Source organism: Clytia hemisphaerica, unplaced genomic scaffold, assembly GCF_902728285.1.
Source record: "Clytia hemisphaerica strain Z4C2 unplaced genomic scaffold, Clytia hemisphaerica genome assembly, whole genome shotgun sequence".
NCBI lineage: Eukaryota > Metazoa > Cnidaria > Hydrozoa > Leptothecata > Clytiidae > Clytia > Clytia hemisphaerica.
The window spans coordinates 4,154-21,356 of NW_027103754.1; the positions used below are offsets into that span (position 1 = coordinate 4,154).

At 37.5% G+C, this 17,203-nt stretch overlaps 2 protein-coding genes and 1 long non-coding RNA gene across 3 annotated transcripts; 2 read left to right on the top strand and 1 right to left on the bottom strand.

Moving 5' to 3' along the window:
• The first annotated feature begins 994 nt into the window (after positions 1 to 994).
• On the top strand, positions 995 to 3,772 carry LOC136805496 (uncharacterized). Its single transcript, XR_010846412.1, has 3 exons — positions 995 to 1,167; positions 2,649 to 2,708; positions 3,448 to 3,772. It is a non-coding gene; the product is annotated as an uncharacterized lncRNA (long non-coding RNA).
• A 3,446-nt stretch (positions 3,773 to 7,218) lies between these two features.
• LOC136805495 (trimethylamine monooxygenase-like) lies at positions 7,219 to 8,400 on the bottom strand. Its single transcript, XM_067062066.1, has 2 exons — positions 8,275 to 8,400; positions 7,219 to 7,695 (listed from the first exon to the last, which is right to left on the bottom strand). The coding sequence occupies exons 1-2, from the start codon at positions 8,398 to 8,400 to the stop codon at positions 7,219 to 7,221; spliced, it is 603 nt and encodes a 200-aa protein (XP_066918167.1).
• Positions 8,401 to 11,598: 3,198 nt separating this feature from the next.
• On the top strand, positions 11,599 to 12,454 carry LOC136805497 (uncharacterized). Its single transcript, XM_067062068.1, has 3 exons — positions 11,599 to 11,708; positions 11,875 to 12,124; positions 12,234 to 12,454. Exons 1-3 carry the CDS (start codon positions 11,638 to 11,640, stop codon positions 12,264 to 12,266), a joined length of 354 nt encoding a protein of 117 aa, XP_066918169.1. The 5' UTR covers positions 11,599 to 11,637; the 3' UTR covers positions 12,267 to 12,454.
• Positions 12,455 to 17,203: the final 4,749 nt, after the last annotated feature.

Genomic DNA, 17,203 nt, shown 5'->3' on the forward strand with positions numbered 1-17,203 from the left:
GCACTCTTTTTTCTTTTACCTATAACTTTCGAAGGAATTCTTCAATCTTTATAAATTTGGTATCATTGAAAAGATATTAGTGAGTGGAACAATTTGAAATAAAAAAAATGTTTAAAAAAATTCCAAAAATGAAGATGAAAATGAAGAAGAAAAAAATGAAGATCTTGTAGAAAAGTGCTGTAACTATTATTTTCACTGAAATGAATCCTTGATCATCGAACGTCATCACTGTGAAAAAATTTCTCAAAAATAATCATCCAGTCAAAAGATATCAAACAAAGTTATAAGCTGATTGACGTCTAAAAACGCTGTTTTCTGCTGTTTTTTGGGGTCAATCACTTATTGGCCCAGCGCGGTTAGCGTAAGGGCCTTTCATTTGCACTGTGCCCGCTGTAAGTAACTCGCATGGTAGACGGAGCTCGTTTCATTATTTGAGGAAAACAAAGATTACAGGCTAATTATCAATACTTTGCCGCGGAAAGTCATGTGATCACTGACCTTTATACCCTGGACAAAGCTTCTCAATCCCAGCCAAGCAAAATCTTTGATCGGAGTTTTTTGAAAATTGGTACCCTAATGTCGGCACTACTCGATAGCGGTGTAAATGCATCGAGAGCGCTAGGTCTACTTTTCCTCAAATTCTTTTGATGATGTAGCGGCGTTAGACGTTAATTTTTAACATTGCAATGGCTTCTCCTTGGGTACCAATTCTAAAAAAACTCCAATCATAGTCAATAGACAGAAAACCCTGGTCGGGAAGGGCGGTCACTTCAAACAGCGCATCCTTTTGATGTGGTTTTTCGGTGGTCACGTGACAATAACAGTGCATATGATTCGAATGTTTTCTCTTTCGTTTGGATTCGAAAAGTTTGCGGTTTTAGCCTCTACAAAGGAGAGTTTTAGAAAATATAAAAGCGTTCTGTAAATTACACAATACTATTATGCATTATGCAATATGCATTATGTTTTATGCATTTTGTACCTGCCGGTTTTTTTACCAGTTGTAACTATCATTATTGATGCTGAAAGTAGTTTTTCCTGTGATCCTGTGGGTATTTATTACAAATAGTGCAAATACAAACATCCATATCATTTGGTGCTGACTGTAGTTTCTTGCTCAATCGCGAATCTGCTCCCTGCTATCATCATATACATTTCTTTCAAAAGGTAATTAATTAAATCATTGAGACATTTTTTTAATATAGGCGACTATCAAAAATATGTTCTGTTTGTGTCAGCCGACCGACCAAGAAATTGGCAGTAAAAGATTCCAAGTCTGACAAGTCGGAAAATTGTTGCAATTTTCATCGAGCGAGCGAATAAATACTAAAAACTTTGAAATCACCTAATTTACTATCGTCATATCCTCTACATCATTTACGGTCCAGTTACAACAATCACACCACCATCTTCAAGACTTCGCTGGTCGCAAATGAATAATAAAGAAATGGCGGCTTCAAATTGAAATTGAAACCGTGCACACCAAATTGCCAAATAAACTGGAATACAAATACCATTTTAGAAAAATGGACAGTTTCCACATCCATACAAATCTTTCGCCCGCGGGCACTGCTTGGGGCCATCCATATAGTACGTACGCAGTGAAGGGGGAGAGGGGGTTTAGCAAAAGCGTACATCTATTGTTTAAATGACATCATTTCTATTGTTCTCTGCGTACAAGGGAGGAGGGGGTATCAAATTTTTGGAAAATCTTTGCGTACTTACTATATGGACGGCCCCCTTACTATTTAAGCAAGTTTGAGAGCTTACAGAAACCAGTCCTTCGTTTCACTCTGTATGTAATCATGAAAATAAAACAATAACAAAATGACACTCTTGTGCGCTCGTAAAAAAAAGTAATCAATGGCTGTGGTTTTGATGCGAACGGAACATATTTTCGATTGCCGCCATACACACCGAAACCATATATTTGGAATGGCTAACAAATAATAGTGTCTATTAAATAGACTGTGCAGCTCCCTTTTAATGTTGTTGCTTGGAGAACGTAGCAATGTCGGTCGGACCCCTCCACACCTTTCCCGTAATTCCGGTTTTCTGGATTTTTTTTCTGCGCAGTCTTTGCACTCCATCGCTTTTTAAAAGGGAGGTAAACAAACCCAATTTTGCTTGCTTTTCCTTAGGGAAGAGTGGTTTTTGGCCTTTTTGGCCTTTTTCTCAACTTCTATTGCATGGAATTTTTGAAAACTTCAGTACTTTTACTACCAGTCAGCAATGCTCAAAGAAAAAGATAACAATTTACGTTTGCTCTGAAAATAGTTTGTCTTACTTTAGTGTGTGATTAAAATGACACAGTCTGAGATTAGATGGCATAATGTTTAATCTATTTCTGGTTTAAAACAATGGATGTAGTTATATGTATTAAAAATACCAGAATGACCCTCTTTTAAGCGCTCCCTAAGCGCTGCACCTATAGATTTTTTTTCAAAATAAGCGCCACACCTAGAATCCGATGCAAAGCGGCGCTTATTAGAAAATCAAGAAAAATAAAGCCACGCTTATTAGGACATAAAGAAAAATGAAAAACACATGTTTTTACTCATATTCTACTGTCATCAATTCGTTTAACGAAACGCATTAAATTTTTCTACTGAAACATAATCTTATAAAATATGTTCCATTTTTTCTAGTGCTCACTCGAATAATTACTGACAAGAAAGAAATCCTATCTTGATTCCAATCCTTTACAGGTGAGTTGACTATGTTTTATTAACTGCAAGTTGTATTTAATTAAAGGGGAAGTCGAGTACATTTTAAATAGAAGAAATTTTTGTGGCATTCAATTTCGTGTGGTTGACAGACACCCAAAACCACAAAAATTTCTTCCCTCTGATCAAAAACAAAAAATGGACGGGGTCTTTCTTTCTATTTACTGTAATAATTAAAACTTAAAATTGCATTTTAGGGCTGCTTAAAATAATTTGAAACTTTTGTTTTCTCTTTCGAATTTTGATTAAATGTAGATGGGGGGCTCCATTATAAAATTAACTTTGTGATGAAAAAATTTACACCCCTCCTATCTCGCTCTCTCTTTCTCTCACAAAAGACAAGGACATGAATAGAAAAAATAGGCTCATTAGCAGTATTAAGAAGTCACTGAAAAATTATTCCCCTGCCTTTTTAGGGGCTTATAATCTTATCGAGTTATAAAATATCGAGTTAGTCTTCGAATTATGAAGCATGACGCCATGCTTAGAGTTATGACTATTTCCTAACTCAATGAATCTGTTTATGAAATAAGGTATCGAGTTACTTAACATTCCTAATGAAATAAAGTCACCGAGTACATAACTTGATAAGTTTGTTTAAAATAAGTCATCGAGTTACACAACTCGATTTTCTTAACTCGAAGATAATAACTCCCCCTTTTTAGGAGAGAATAGCAATTCAATAAGAAATTGACGTTTCATATTTTCTTTTTCGTTTTAGGAATCAACGCCGAAACCACCGATCTGTCGGTGGAGTGTATACCATACTACACAGCCAAACAGCCAAATCTTACTAAACTCAATCAGCTTACTCCGTTAACAATACCGTTTTTTAAAATATACATTGAAGTTTCCTGGGAGTTTCCTGTGTCATTTTTTTTGTTCTTCCCTTCGCAAAGTAATCTTTAGGCGAAAAATCATGATATCGATCGAAGCTTATCGTAGTTCGATCGGCAACTTTAATGGAACTAGGCAATTTGACCTTCGTTCAATATATCGAGGTTTTAAGGTTGGCTCGTCACTTCCCAGTAAAGGGCTTTCTAGACTTCTTACTCTTAGGTGCCAAATAAACGGGGGGGGGGTTCGAATAAACGGGGGGGGGTTGGAAAAAATTTTCAAATTAAATAAAAAACGGGGGGGACCTAATTACCGGGGGGGGGTTGGTTGGAAAATGGACCTTAAAAAAACCCTAAAAAGGGTCAAAATAGACTAAATTTAGGCTTTTTAGAGTAAAAAGAGGAACTTTTCTTTTGGTAGCTGGGAATTTTTTCAAAAATTAATAAACGGGGGGGACCTAATAAGGTCCGGGGGGGGGGGGTTGGAAAAAAATCGAAAAATTAACAAGCGGGGGGGGGGCCGTTTATTTGGCACCTAAGAGTAAACCCTTCCCTTTTTTAGTAGAATCTTTCTAAAGTAAAAGAAGGTAGATCAGGGTTTTCGAATACCTTAAAGGAAAGGAAGAAATTTTGGCGGAAAGAAAATTTCAAAAAGTCGAAATAAACTCTGTAGTCTGAAATGAAGGTGCGTTTTAGCTCCGAACCAGGTAGAAGAATGTGCATGCTAAAATCATTTTTTATAAAAAGGCTTTTAAGCGAGGATGTTTTCAGGTAGCAAACTTAACGGAGGAACAGAGCATTTAATTTTTGTAGAACGTTATTTTTTTCAAGGAGATATAAAAAAAGCATTACATACGATGGAATAATTACAAGTAATACTAATAACAGTAAAATGAAAGATCTATGTTCTACAAAATAAAATTATTTCTTAAAAAACAAGCTAGATGCTGAATGGACCTACCTGATGATGATGATGAAAGTTAGATAGCAATGCGAGGAGAAAAAAATCAGTCAGAAAATATATCGTTTAGCGAAAATGCATAACGCAATAAATTCATCATTGATTGTTGATGGGGGGAGAGGGAAGGGTTGTAGGGAAAAATTAATAGAAAGTTCTGGTCGCAAAAAATCAGTTTTATTGACAATTGAATCATGCTTGATGGTGAGCATTGTTATCAATAATGTTTTTTGTGTGAAGAACATAGAAATACAAGGAAAACATATAATGAAAATCTGCAAAGACGGCGATTTCCGGCATTTTCAACCGGAAAAATTTTTTTCTCAAAAATCGAACTCGGCCATGTTTTGAGCATTGCAAATACGCATCTTTCTGCAAAAAATCAGAAAAAGCTAAAGATGAAAATTCGAGAAAATGTAAAAAAAAACGGTTTTCCGGCATATTTCTGGCATTTTCGGCCGGGAAAAAATATATTTCGAAAATCGGGCTCCGTCACATTTTAGGTATTGTCATTTTGCATCAGTGTGCAAAATTTCATGAAAAAATATAAAGTACAGCTCGAGAAATTCAAGAAATACCGTTTTCCCGGCGAAAATAGGCTGTTCCGGCGATTTTTAGAAAGTTCCGGCTTCAAAAATCACTTTTATTGACAATTAAACCATGCTTGATGGTGGGCATTGCTACAAATAATGTTTTTGTGTGAAAAAAACAACGAAATATAAGGAAAAAGTCCAATGAAAATCTGCAAAAACGGCGATTTCCGGGATATTTCCGGCATTTTCAGCCGGAATAGAATTTTTCTCAAAAATCGGACTAATCCATGTTTTAGGCATTGCTAATACGCATCTTTGTGCAAAAAATCAGAAAAAACTAATGATGAAATCTCGAGAAAATGCCAAAAAACCGGTTTTTCCGGCATATTTCCGGCATTTTCGGCCGGAAATGAATTTTCGAAAATCGGGCTCCGTCACATTTTGGGCATTACCATTTTGCATCTTTGTGCCAAAAATTAGGAAAAACTAATGAGCCAATCCCGAGAAAAGCTATTAACGAACGGACGAACGGACGAACGGACGAACGAACAGAGGTTAATTTATAGGACCTACAGCCCACCGGGGTAGGTCCAAAAAACTCCTATAGCTCTATTACAATAAACATTGCCTTACATTCTTATAAAAAACGTACCTATTGGAAACACCTGAAAACACGGAATTTGACCCATGTGCTGTTATTTCTATTAAAAAAACAATATCTGAAATACTACAGATTATTCAGTGCCATCTACAAAACCTCTATAGAGGTCATAGAAGGGAGGCTGCGTACCAGAAATATACATTTTAACAAAATATAAATATGAAAAACTATGTTCGAGAGACCTTGAAGTGTCACGGGAATAGGCCACTTGATGTCAGATTAATATTGTACATTCGATACAATGAAAGACGTCTTATGCTGGGCCGTAATGCCGCCAGGCTACTTGTTAACTTTTTATCATGACTTTATATTGAATAAATATTTTGGTGAAATTTCTTGGATCAAAGAGTCTTTAGAATAGACTTTATAATAGCAATACCCTGTTTTTCTTTTATGATGTTAAATTCCAAGGGGATAAAAATGTTTACTTTTTAACATCCCGGAATTTCTAACTTTATCGCTTACAACTCAAAAATCCAGTAAATCTCTCCCAGTGGAAATGGTAGCTGGGTGTGTTTCCCCGATGTGTTAAAATTTGAGGGTGTTTTCTCATCGGGAGCAATTTGACTGAGTTTTGTTTTGTTTTTTTGGTGACTCCACCTGATGTAATCAGTGCAAAGGGTTTGCATTATACTATTAAAGTATGTGTACTGAAAGTTTGTTGCAAAGCACCCCTTCTCACAAACCCGGTAGGCTTCTTTCAGCTAGTTAGGGTAAAAAATAATGGACTAAAACTAGATGGGGAGTGACATTCTCCATTTTCTTTATGGCTGGGTATTTGAGCTCTATGGTAGTCAGGAAATTCAGCGGGATGGAAAAAATAACACAATATTTTGCAGCCGTGAGGATTTGTTTATTTGATTATTTTCAGCGGGGACAAAAGTTGGGGTTTAGTTTTCCACTGGGGACATTGGCCAATATCTCCAGTGGGAAGGAGTCCCATTGGGTCTATGAGAAGGGGGTATTGCAAATATTTCTGTGATTTTCATATTGAGGTATTTTTGCCAGATTCCTACAGAAATCTGAAAAATAGATCAAGAGACAACAGTTTACCTTTAACAGTTCTTCATAGTAGAACTTTAAAATCACGTATGCAAATCTTCGGTCACCTTTCATTGCCTTTGCAAGAGTCTGATATTTATCCCACAAGAAGTCAATCTCCTGTTGTCGCTGAGCTCTATCTGGTGTATCGAATCTACCAAGAAGGAATTCTTTTATTAACCATGCTTGTGCATCATATAACCCGAAAGTAAAAGACGGAATTAGCATCCCGATAAATAATAAATCGGGCTCTGATTGTAAGAAAACACCTTTGTAAAGATCGTTGTAAATCAAAGAGTGTTTTTTGGCAGTTAATCTCAAATCAGGCTCCAGGAAGGAGAAATTGATTTGATAACCCGTTGCAAAAATGATCATATCGAATTCGAAGCTGCTTCCATCTTTGAAAAAGCAAGTTTTTCCCGATACTTTGAGCAAGCATGGTATATTATGCACTTTTGGCGATTCAGGATATACGATTGAAGGCGCGTCTTTTTGGTAGGATAGATAAGTGTGTGCAGTTACTGTTTACTTTCTGATGAAACTGAGCAATATCCATTGCACTGAAACTCGTCCCAACGATCAAAAGTTTCTGGACCTGAATCAATTCTTCATTTCTTCGGAAATCTTTAGAATGAATAACTCGACCAGGAAATGTCTCAATCCCAGGGTATACAGGAAAGAACGCTGTGGTGTATAAACCACTTGCTACGATGACGTAATCAAAATACTCTTGACTTGATGTTCGAGTAGGTAAATGTTCATAAGTGATCGAAAATCCGACACCATTTTCATTTTTGATCACTTGCTTTACAAATGTTGAAAATTTCACGAATCGTTCGATATCGTATTTTCTAGCTCGACCAAGGATGTAGTCGTGAATCAAATGTCTTGGAGGGTAAGATGATATCGGTTTTTTGAAGTGCTCATCGAAAGTGTAATCCTGAAGAAATATAACATATAAGAAATATAACATTTGTAACCCTGAACATGTAAAATAAAAGAGAAAATAATAAATTAGAGATTATTAAACTCCGGTTAAGAAGTTTCTTAAAACCAGTGTTTTTCATTTATTGTGCGTAAATCCGATCAATCGCGATAGTCAAGCTCAATTTCCCGATATTTCCGGTTTGATTTCCTGAATTGGTTTGCGTTTGCGCTCGCACTTACTAGGATATATTCTTTTAATTTTTATGTTAGACTTATTAATAAAGACTGACCACGATAAAGATGTTAACATAATGGTTTGCTATTTAAAAATGACAGTTACCGGAGTTTGCAGCCGAAATAGAATTCAATTGACATTGGTTGTTTTTACAGATCAATTGAAAACTATTTCTAACTGCCATGCTTTTCTTATGGACTAAGGAACTGGATAGGATGAATACCTGGTATTCTTGGGCTTCTTTTGCATTATTCAATCTCAAAGCTTCGTATAAACGGGCGTTCCAAATTCATCAACGCCCGTTCGCCATTCATACACCCACTGTCCACCCATTATAGATTGTTTCTCAAAACATACAATATCAGGAATCTGATCACCATTTTGTTTTGCTTTCACTAAAGTGATCAACATAGACATTCCACTTGGTCCACAGCCTATGATAGCAATACGCTTTCGTGTAAGCTTATGGGGTTTGGGTACCATTTTTCTGTTGATTAAAATATATGATATCTATCAAAACAAACTTCAAAATGAACCTATTAGCCTATTTCATAGGATTTGTGCATTTGTTATTTGTTCATCTGATATTTAATTTAAAGGGGAAAATGCGCAAATGCAAATTTCCCTTCAAGAAAGACGTTGAAAATTGATGATACCGTCTTTTTTTTTTTCCCATTTCCGCACTATAAGATGCTTGTTACTTTTCCGAAGCATTTCTGGTATATTTCCCGAGCTAACCGACGTGAGATTGGAAAAGATTTGTTTCTAAGGGTACGGAAAATCTTGTGCTTACCCATACAAAACTGTCTAACTTTCTGAAGCTTATTTTTCAACTACCCGAGGTCCGGGTCTAGAAAAGTGACAAAGGAATAAAGGAATCTTAGTGTGAAATGGGAAACTTATAAAAAACGACAGTAAAGAATAAATAGATCAGCTTCTTGGGGAAAGCATTTACTCGTAATTTTGAAATCATTTTTAAGACAATTGCACACTCCTGGATATGGTGGTACACGTTTTTTTTATTAGAACCCAGTTTATAAGAACATTGAGGCTGAAGTTTGGCAAAAAAATAAGAACATCTTAAGAGCATGTCCAGCCTGGGAGAAGAGAGAGTCCTTCGAGTCCTCGTCCCCATCTGAGAATCAGACTTTATATTTTCCAATAATAAGTGAATAATTAATTTCACCCTTAAATCACCCATTTTCGAATAGAGCTTCAGCTCCCTTTCTACGTGTTCATCATCCTCACGTCTATCCTCAACGTAATTTTTTTCTTAAGATATTTGGTTTCAAATAAGAATGCCAATATAAGAGCGCATCTGCGGCTGAAATTCGATGAAAAAATAAGCATACATCCAGGCTCAGCCAAAATTAAGGTGTTCTGATAAAAAATACGTGTAGCATTTCACCAGAGATGAAAAGACAGTTTAAATTCAAAACAAACATTTCATTTAGTCTTCTCATGTATACATCATGTACATCACATCAATATATCATGCAACAGTTAGTAAATGGTTTGAAAGATCGAGATTTTGTAGACTTTTTAATGAAAACATTCACTAACTAATCGCCTTAAATCATAAGTAATGCAATTATGGGCTCATTATCCCGTGGAATATTGCACAACTTTTCAAACCCCATTTTAGAAAAAACAGGATATATGGCTATGAATCGTTCTTTCTTCAAATGATAGCTATGAAGACAATAACCAAACCTGCCAGTCATGAACACAAGTTTGCGTAATGAAGGGGCAAAACCCGGGGGGGGGGGGGAGGCACTGGGTTTGCGGACTGACGGTATGTGCGGGCCAAAAATTGGCTTTTAAAATTGCACCCTTACAGTGCAGCAAAAATCTGTGAAAATCATACCCTTAGAGCAATAGAGTGCATTTTCCCCCAAATTTTCGATCCCTTTCGTGCAAAAATGGTCAAAATTCAAGCATTTTTGGTCAAAATATCTAGATTTTTCAAGAATTTTCTGAAATTTCTACCCTTACAGTGCATCTCTAGTTTTTCCGACCCTTACAGTGCATTTTAAACATATTGTAGACTAGGCTAACAAAGGGGGAGACGGCTCAGCGGAGAGATCAGTAATTTAAGACTGTATATGGTTTCGTACCATCGATTAACTTATATTCTCAATTTCAACTTATAATAATTTGACAGCGTTTAGTTTATATGATCTTACAAAATAGGTTATACACTATTCGTGTCTCTTTCAATCTCCGTCTTTCTTCGTTTAAGTTGCAGCTTTTATAGCTGTCAACGGAATGTCAATGGAATGTCGTTAGATTTAAATAAAGTAACAGATATTGGTCTTGGGCCGCATGGATCTCATTTGTATGTTTGTTGCGGTTCGAGCATGTTTCAGCATTTGCGTAGGTTTAATCATCGATCGTTATGTGATATTGGTCTTGGTAGAGCCATTTTCCGATGGGGTGGCCAGCTGGTATTAAGCTCCAGCTGACATTCTCCACGGGTTGAATTTTTCTTGTCCCAAGAAAGTGTCAGGTTTCTCCTCAAGGAAGTGTCCCATGACATTCTCCACGGCGTAATCGAACGTAGTAGTCGTAAGAAAGTGTTGGACCGGAGAGGTCGCTCGTGATATAACGGAATACAAGTGTGAAAAGTTCATACACTCCGTCTATGTAGAGAAGGTTGCTTGTAACGGAAGCAATGCGATGAATACGATCCGAGGCCAAATCTGTTACACGGAATTACGGGAAGCGAGTGCGAAAAGTTCATGCGCTCGTATAAGAATATAAGTTTGTCAATTGGTAATGCTACAACACCATTATTTCCAATATACATACAATGCAATCATCATTTGGAATCAGCCAGACTGGATTTTAAAGTTATATAAAAATAACAAAAGTAATCCTAAGTAAAATCAAGATACTTGGCGATAATTACAAGTAAAAAAAAAAATCCTAGTAAAATGTTTTCTCAAAATTCTATTTTATTTCTTTTTTTCGTGTTTTGATTTTTTATTTTTTGTATTTTGTTTCTGTCTTTTCTTTTTCTTTTTCGCACGATTATTTATTTTTCTTTTGTATTTTCATTTTCTTTCTTATCTTTTTTTTTTTCTTTTTTTTTTTTTTTTCTTCATTTTATATATAAGGTACGGTAAATACGATTAAAATATGTGTAAATATTAGGTAAAATATTATGGACTACAGGTTTTCTGATTAAAGCGAAAGGCTCAGTCTCGTATCGATAGGATGATAGTGGCTACATTTTGCAATCATTCAAAAACAAAGAAGCTATCCTAATTGCATGGGTCATTGCAAGAATGACGTTAAGTGCCCGAAGATTACTGTATTTCGTGAGGCTAAATTGGCTCGAAAACACGATTATTGTAATGTTAATGAGTGTTTGACAAACAATCAATTAAAATAATCAGATAATCTATTCTCGGGCAGTGGGAGATACTGTTATTGCAATCTAAAAATTAAAACATGAAATTATGGTTAAAAACAATACTGAGATTTCCAAATTCCGTAAATTATTGGTAAACACTGAAATCTCCACGGGTTAAAGACTCAATTTAGACTAGCAAATGGTTAGATTAGCGAACGGTATAAATAGAAATGAAATTTTGAGCTCGACAAACCGAAGAAGTTTAGCTATTGAAACTTACAATCTCGTTTTGAAACATACAATGTCATCTCACGCAAGCAAGCAATTATCGATATGCCGTCGAGCTAAAGGATTTGACCGAAATGTGGAGGAACTTCCCGCGAGTGGGCGGAGACCAAATTGTCCGCGAATATACTCTGAGGTCAGAGTTAAGGTGAGTAACCAAGTTCAATTTTAAATGAATTCGCTGTTATTAATAATCTTGCTAAAGCTTATCCAGTATTTTTACGTACGTTTCGCAACAACAATCACTTAAAATGTAAAAATACTGTATATACTCACCAGGTAATGGATTAAATTTTCTATTGTTTACCGTCTAGATTGGTGAAGGCCGTTGCGGTCAATCTGATCAAACGCGTCCACGATGTGGGAGATGATGCAGCCCGAACAGCGATGGGGACTGCCCATTTGGATTTATATGAGTTCACATCAGCCACCCTGGACCGCGAGCACCCGGAGGTCTCCTGGTACATGGAGGGGAACCTATTCAACGTAGCTGCGGGTGCTGGAGGCTTCGATCCGCCTCCCAGGAACAGGTGGCTGGTGGATATAATCCAGAATATCCACGAGGTAAGAAAACAAAATTCATTTCTAAATACAGTAAGTGATTATAGGTTAGGTTATCGGTTATACAGTGTGGTTACAATATGTTAAATACAATTCCTTTAATTGCTTTCAGGCTGAGGCGTTACTGGGCAGAACCCGTCGATAAGATTATAATCTGTTATAATTGTAACATAGGATTAATATATACTTTTTTTTTTTTTTTTTGTAAATTTTTATCGTGACTAACTATATAAAAAAAATGTCAAAATTGAAATTGCAGTAATTTTCAATATCTGGCTTACGGTTAAACGTTGTACTGGTGTGTAGTGTCCTCACTTGTGTCACGGAAACGCAAGTTGGGATATAGTGCTTTAAGTGATTTCATTCTCGGTGGGAGTGGAGGTCTAGAATATTTTGGAGAATCATCCACTTGGCTACCCGATTCTAAATCTTTAACTGGGGCTGGGGCAGAAGGTAGTGGGCCACTTCTAGTACAAACCTCAGCGTAAATATTTTCGGGCTGTTTTGCTGGAAAAAATCTTCTGAGAACGTTAGTCGCTAAAGGATAGTTCGTTTGTTTCGTGTAGTACAAATATAAGGTAAACAAAAATAGCAAGATTAGCACAATGACCTGGACCAAGCCTAATGGTCCACCGAAAATTCCTGAGATCATGTTTCCGGCGCCTGTTCCGGCGTCCTTAAGTAATTCACCTGTGGCCGGTAAAATTACTTTACTAGCATCTGCTATTGAACCTACTACAGCTTTGTCCAAATCGCCAGCCCCTTGAAGTCCGTCCTTAAGAGCTGAACCTATAGAGCGAATAATTTTCGAGGAACCATCGCCTATTTTCTCAATAGTGTAACCTAATGCCATACCGAAATTCGAAATGAAATCAGAGTCTGAGTCTGTCGTTGCAACTTCATGCATATCATTAAGCGATTGACTAGTAAGGGTTAGTAGCTGAAGAATGCTATATTGATCTAATCTTGGGGGTTTCCGAGCAAAAGCTTTTGAATCAAAACCAATGACTAGGTCGAGTATTTGGAATTCCTTTCTATTCACTAAATTTGATAAAACCGCTGGAGTGACTGTTCCTTTGGTGCCCACAACAAATGCTCTTTGATTTACGTCGACGACGTAAGTTGTTTCAGGTCTATCATCGCAGTTAATTTTTTGGCTCGTGTGAAGTAAGGAGCGGGACGGGACGTCCAAAAATAACAATTTTGTGGAGTATGGAATTCTCACGGGGAAGTGAGAGTAGCATGTTCCATTCCACTGTCTATCCCAATAGATTGAATATGACGTAACAGGGAAACAATTTCCTATAGAGAGTCCGTCACCCACTAGATCAAAGTGCTGACCAATTGTTCCTAAGTATTGGAGGAGCCTGGAAAAGTGGACAGAACCCAACGCTCTAACTTCTGTATCCTCATTTCGTCCTGACAAATAGCATTCCACGCATGTATGTATTAAGTTTAGACGCTGTTGTTGATCTACTGCAGCTAATTGTGCTTCTAAAAGGGAAGCGGCAAACCACTCGGGTTTCCGCATACTTAAGCGTCGCGCCGACGCTTTTATAAGTTCGAAATGCCCTTTTAGAAAATGTTTGGCTTTAAACAAGTAACCATTATCGAGAACAAAAGCCCTACCCATACCTGGGAATTTCTTTTCCAGTTGAATTGAACCACCTATTTTGAGTGAGCGTATTAAGATTAGAGATCCTGTTCTTTCTGCTATATGTTTTCCTAAGGAGTGAAAAACTTTTGTGTCGAGATTTTTTGGCAAAGTCCAAACTATAATGCTACCATGCGCTTCCTGAGGCCTACAATATGTCTTATTATAGGGGCAAGACGTAGTCGTAAGAGATTGGTGAAGATTAACGTCTCCACCAACAACGAAGGCTTTGTAAATGTTTATTGAGTAGTGGAAAAATTTTCGTGTCTTTGTGCGCATCCACGTACAGTCATAGCGTTCTGTAACGTCTAGTTCCCATTTACTTTCGTCGCTTGTTTGTTTTAGTACAAAATCGTTCTTTAATGTCTTAGCTCTCCAAACCCTTCTGCATTCTTTAGGCGTTGTAGAAACTTTAATTCTCCTAATTTTTTGATGCCTTTCCCCAAAGAAATTTTCTTCACATGATAGTGTTGCTTGAGATTTTTCGCAGTGGTAAAGTTTAATTGGCGTATATTTTGGTGAGTCAAGGAAAACTTCGCCTTCATATTTTTGAATACCCAATTTTTCGTCTGAGTTTGGAACTGTGCAATTTCTCAGCGTAGGAAATCTATAAATACCTGCTGGCTTGACCTTCGTGCAGTCAAAGATAGGTCCTAGGTTTAACGATGTGCAGTTACTAAACAAAGACACAAAAACAAGGAGTGCTAAGAGTGAGCGACTGGCGAGGCCTGGCTTGCTACTATAAATGGTCAGTTTTGGCTTGCTTGTTTGTGGCTGTAAGCGCGTTTACTTTAGGCTGATGACGTAATCTCTTTCGAAGGGTAGCTAAAGGAATTTCATCTTCGCTATCATCATTTTGGTTCGCGTTTTGTCTGATTGGCGCATCGTCAGGGTCATCAAATGGTTTCATGCGGTTAACATGGGTTGGCGCTTTGAGGACTTTACCTGACATGTCTGAGATAAAGAACAACACATCGGACAGTTTTTGTTTCAAAATAAAAGGTCCAATATATTTCTCTTGCAATTTTGGACTCAGTCCTTTTTTTCTTGCTTCCTTCTTAAGTAAGATCTTGTCACCAACCGAAAATTTCGCACATCCCATTGGTTTGGGGATGGTAAGAGCTTGTATTTATTTTCTGCGTGTTTGTGATGCGGCAAACCTCTCGCAAAAGCTTCGATAAAAAGTTAGTACCCCGGTCGGACAGCAGTTCCGACGGAGCTCCGTGGCGGCAGACTATTTCGTTAAAAAAAATGCGAGCAATAACAGGGGCTTCGGCTGTTGGAATTGGAAAAGCTTCTGGCCATCTAGTGAAATGATCAGTTGCGACTAAAATGTACTTATTTCCGTTATCAGAAACTGGAAATGGGCCGGTAATATCTACGGCTAAACGATCAAATGGGGCCGGAATAGGTAATGGTTTTAATGGTGCTCTTTTTGTACCTACACCGAGCTTATAGGAGGCGCATTCTGGGCAAGACTTAACCCATCTTTGGCAATCGGCGTACATGTTTTTCCAAAAGTAGCGGCTTCGAATTTTCTTGTAAGTCTTATCGGCATCAAAATGACCACCTGTCACGGAATCGTGGTGATCAATTAAAACTTTCTGTTGTAATCGCTTTGGAACTACTAGTTCTATATTTGCTTCGGCTTTTCGACCGCTTGAAGGTATTGTTACGTGATGAAGAATACCGTAATCATTGACTAAGTAAGAAGGAGCTATTGATAAAGTCTCTTTTTGGCGTCGATCTTTTGAGTGAAGGCGTTCATTCAAGATGTAAAAAATCAAAAACTTGAGGGCAGGATCCTCATATTGCATTTCCTTAATGGTTTCTGGTAAATATCCCGAGGATAAGGCGCACACAAAGTTAGGATGTCTAGACATTACATCTGCGTTATCATGGACTCGGCCTGGCCTGTGCTTAATGTCAAAGTCGTGCTGCTGCAAAGTCAAAATCCAGCGTGCTAAACGGGCTCGTGGTTCTTTAAGGCTTAGTAGCCAACGCAAGGAGCTATGGTCCGTGTGGACCGTAAATGACCGTCCGTGCAAATACGGAAGGTATTTCTTAACACCGGCGACTACTGCTAACGCTTCTTGCTCTGTCGTGGAATAGTTTCGTTCGGCTTTATTTAGAGCGCGTCCACCATAAGTCCAGTGCTGAATTGGTCATATGCACACTAACGGACTGCATCGACGACAAAGATCAAGATTGTTTGGTTTGTCTGAAATGTAGACGCTTGGTCCATTTTCGCTGTACACAGTTACCACCATACCAAATTCAACTTTTCCTAGACAAGCACAAAAGCACGCACTACAAGTATGTTTGTCCCAGCTGCGTGACTGTAACACCCAAAGTTCTTGAACTTGTTCCTGCAAAACCACGGACCCTACCATCATCTGTTAAAAGGGAAAACGAGACACTCCGCCGAGAGCGTAATGCTTGCAAAGGATTGTTAAAACAGAATGAGATTGACCGAAAGAAAATAAATGAACAACAACATGAACTGGAAAGTTTAAAGAGTAAACTCAGTACCGATCCTGGCCTTCACACTTTCGAATTTGTCGAACAGAAGTTGGAGACCAAGATAGAAAGCAAAATCGAATCCCTCAAGGAAATGCTTGAGGAGACAATTAAAAAAGAATGTAAGTTTCTGTCACAGACCTATGCCAATGTTACTGGCTCAAAGGAGTCCCCGGATTCAAAAGCCCTGAAAGAAGTGATCAGGGACGCATATACGCGAAGAAGAAACCGAAGAATACAGTAAACAAAAACGCGCCTCAAATGTTATCGTACATGGCGTTGTTGAGCAAAGTATTAATGATGACAAAACCTGGGCTTCAAACTTGATTAAGGATACCCACTCACGCAGTCTTATCAAACGTGTAGCAAGATTGGGTAAGGAGGAAGAAGGAAAGAAAACGTCCATTGTTAGTCTCTCTTAACGATGAGTCTGATAAATGGAATTTACTTGGCAATCTTACAGCACTGAAGGATAACGCGACGTACAAAGGTATTAGCGTTACTGAGGATCTCACCCCTGATGAAAGAAAACAATTCAAGGTACTCTCAACAGAAGCCAAAACAAGAAACTCACAAGAGAAATCAGAAACCTATATCTCTATCGTGTGAGAGGCAATTCAAAAAAACGGCTTTTACCTGAAGAAGATCAAAGTCGCAAACCACCAATAAAAACAAGAGAAACGCATAAACAAGTATCAAAAAACAAAAACGAGAACCAATCAAACACAATTTCGGAAATAAAAATTATGTATACACAAATGCCGACCAGCTGACAACAATGAAAAAACTACAACTAGAAGAACTCATAACAAAAGAATATCCACATTTTATTGCAATCTGTGAAGTCAAACCAAAGAACGGTGAAAGATGGAAAATTCACGAATATCTAATTGATGGATACACAGTCG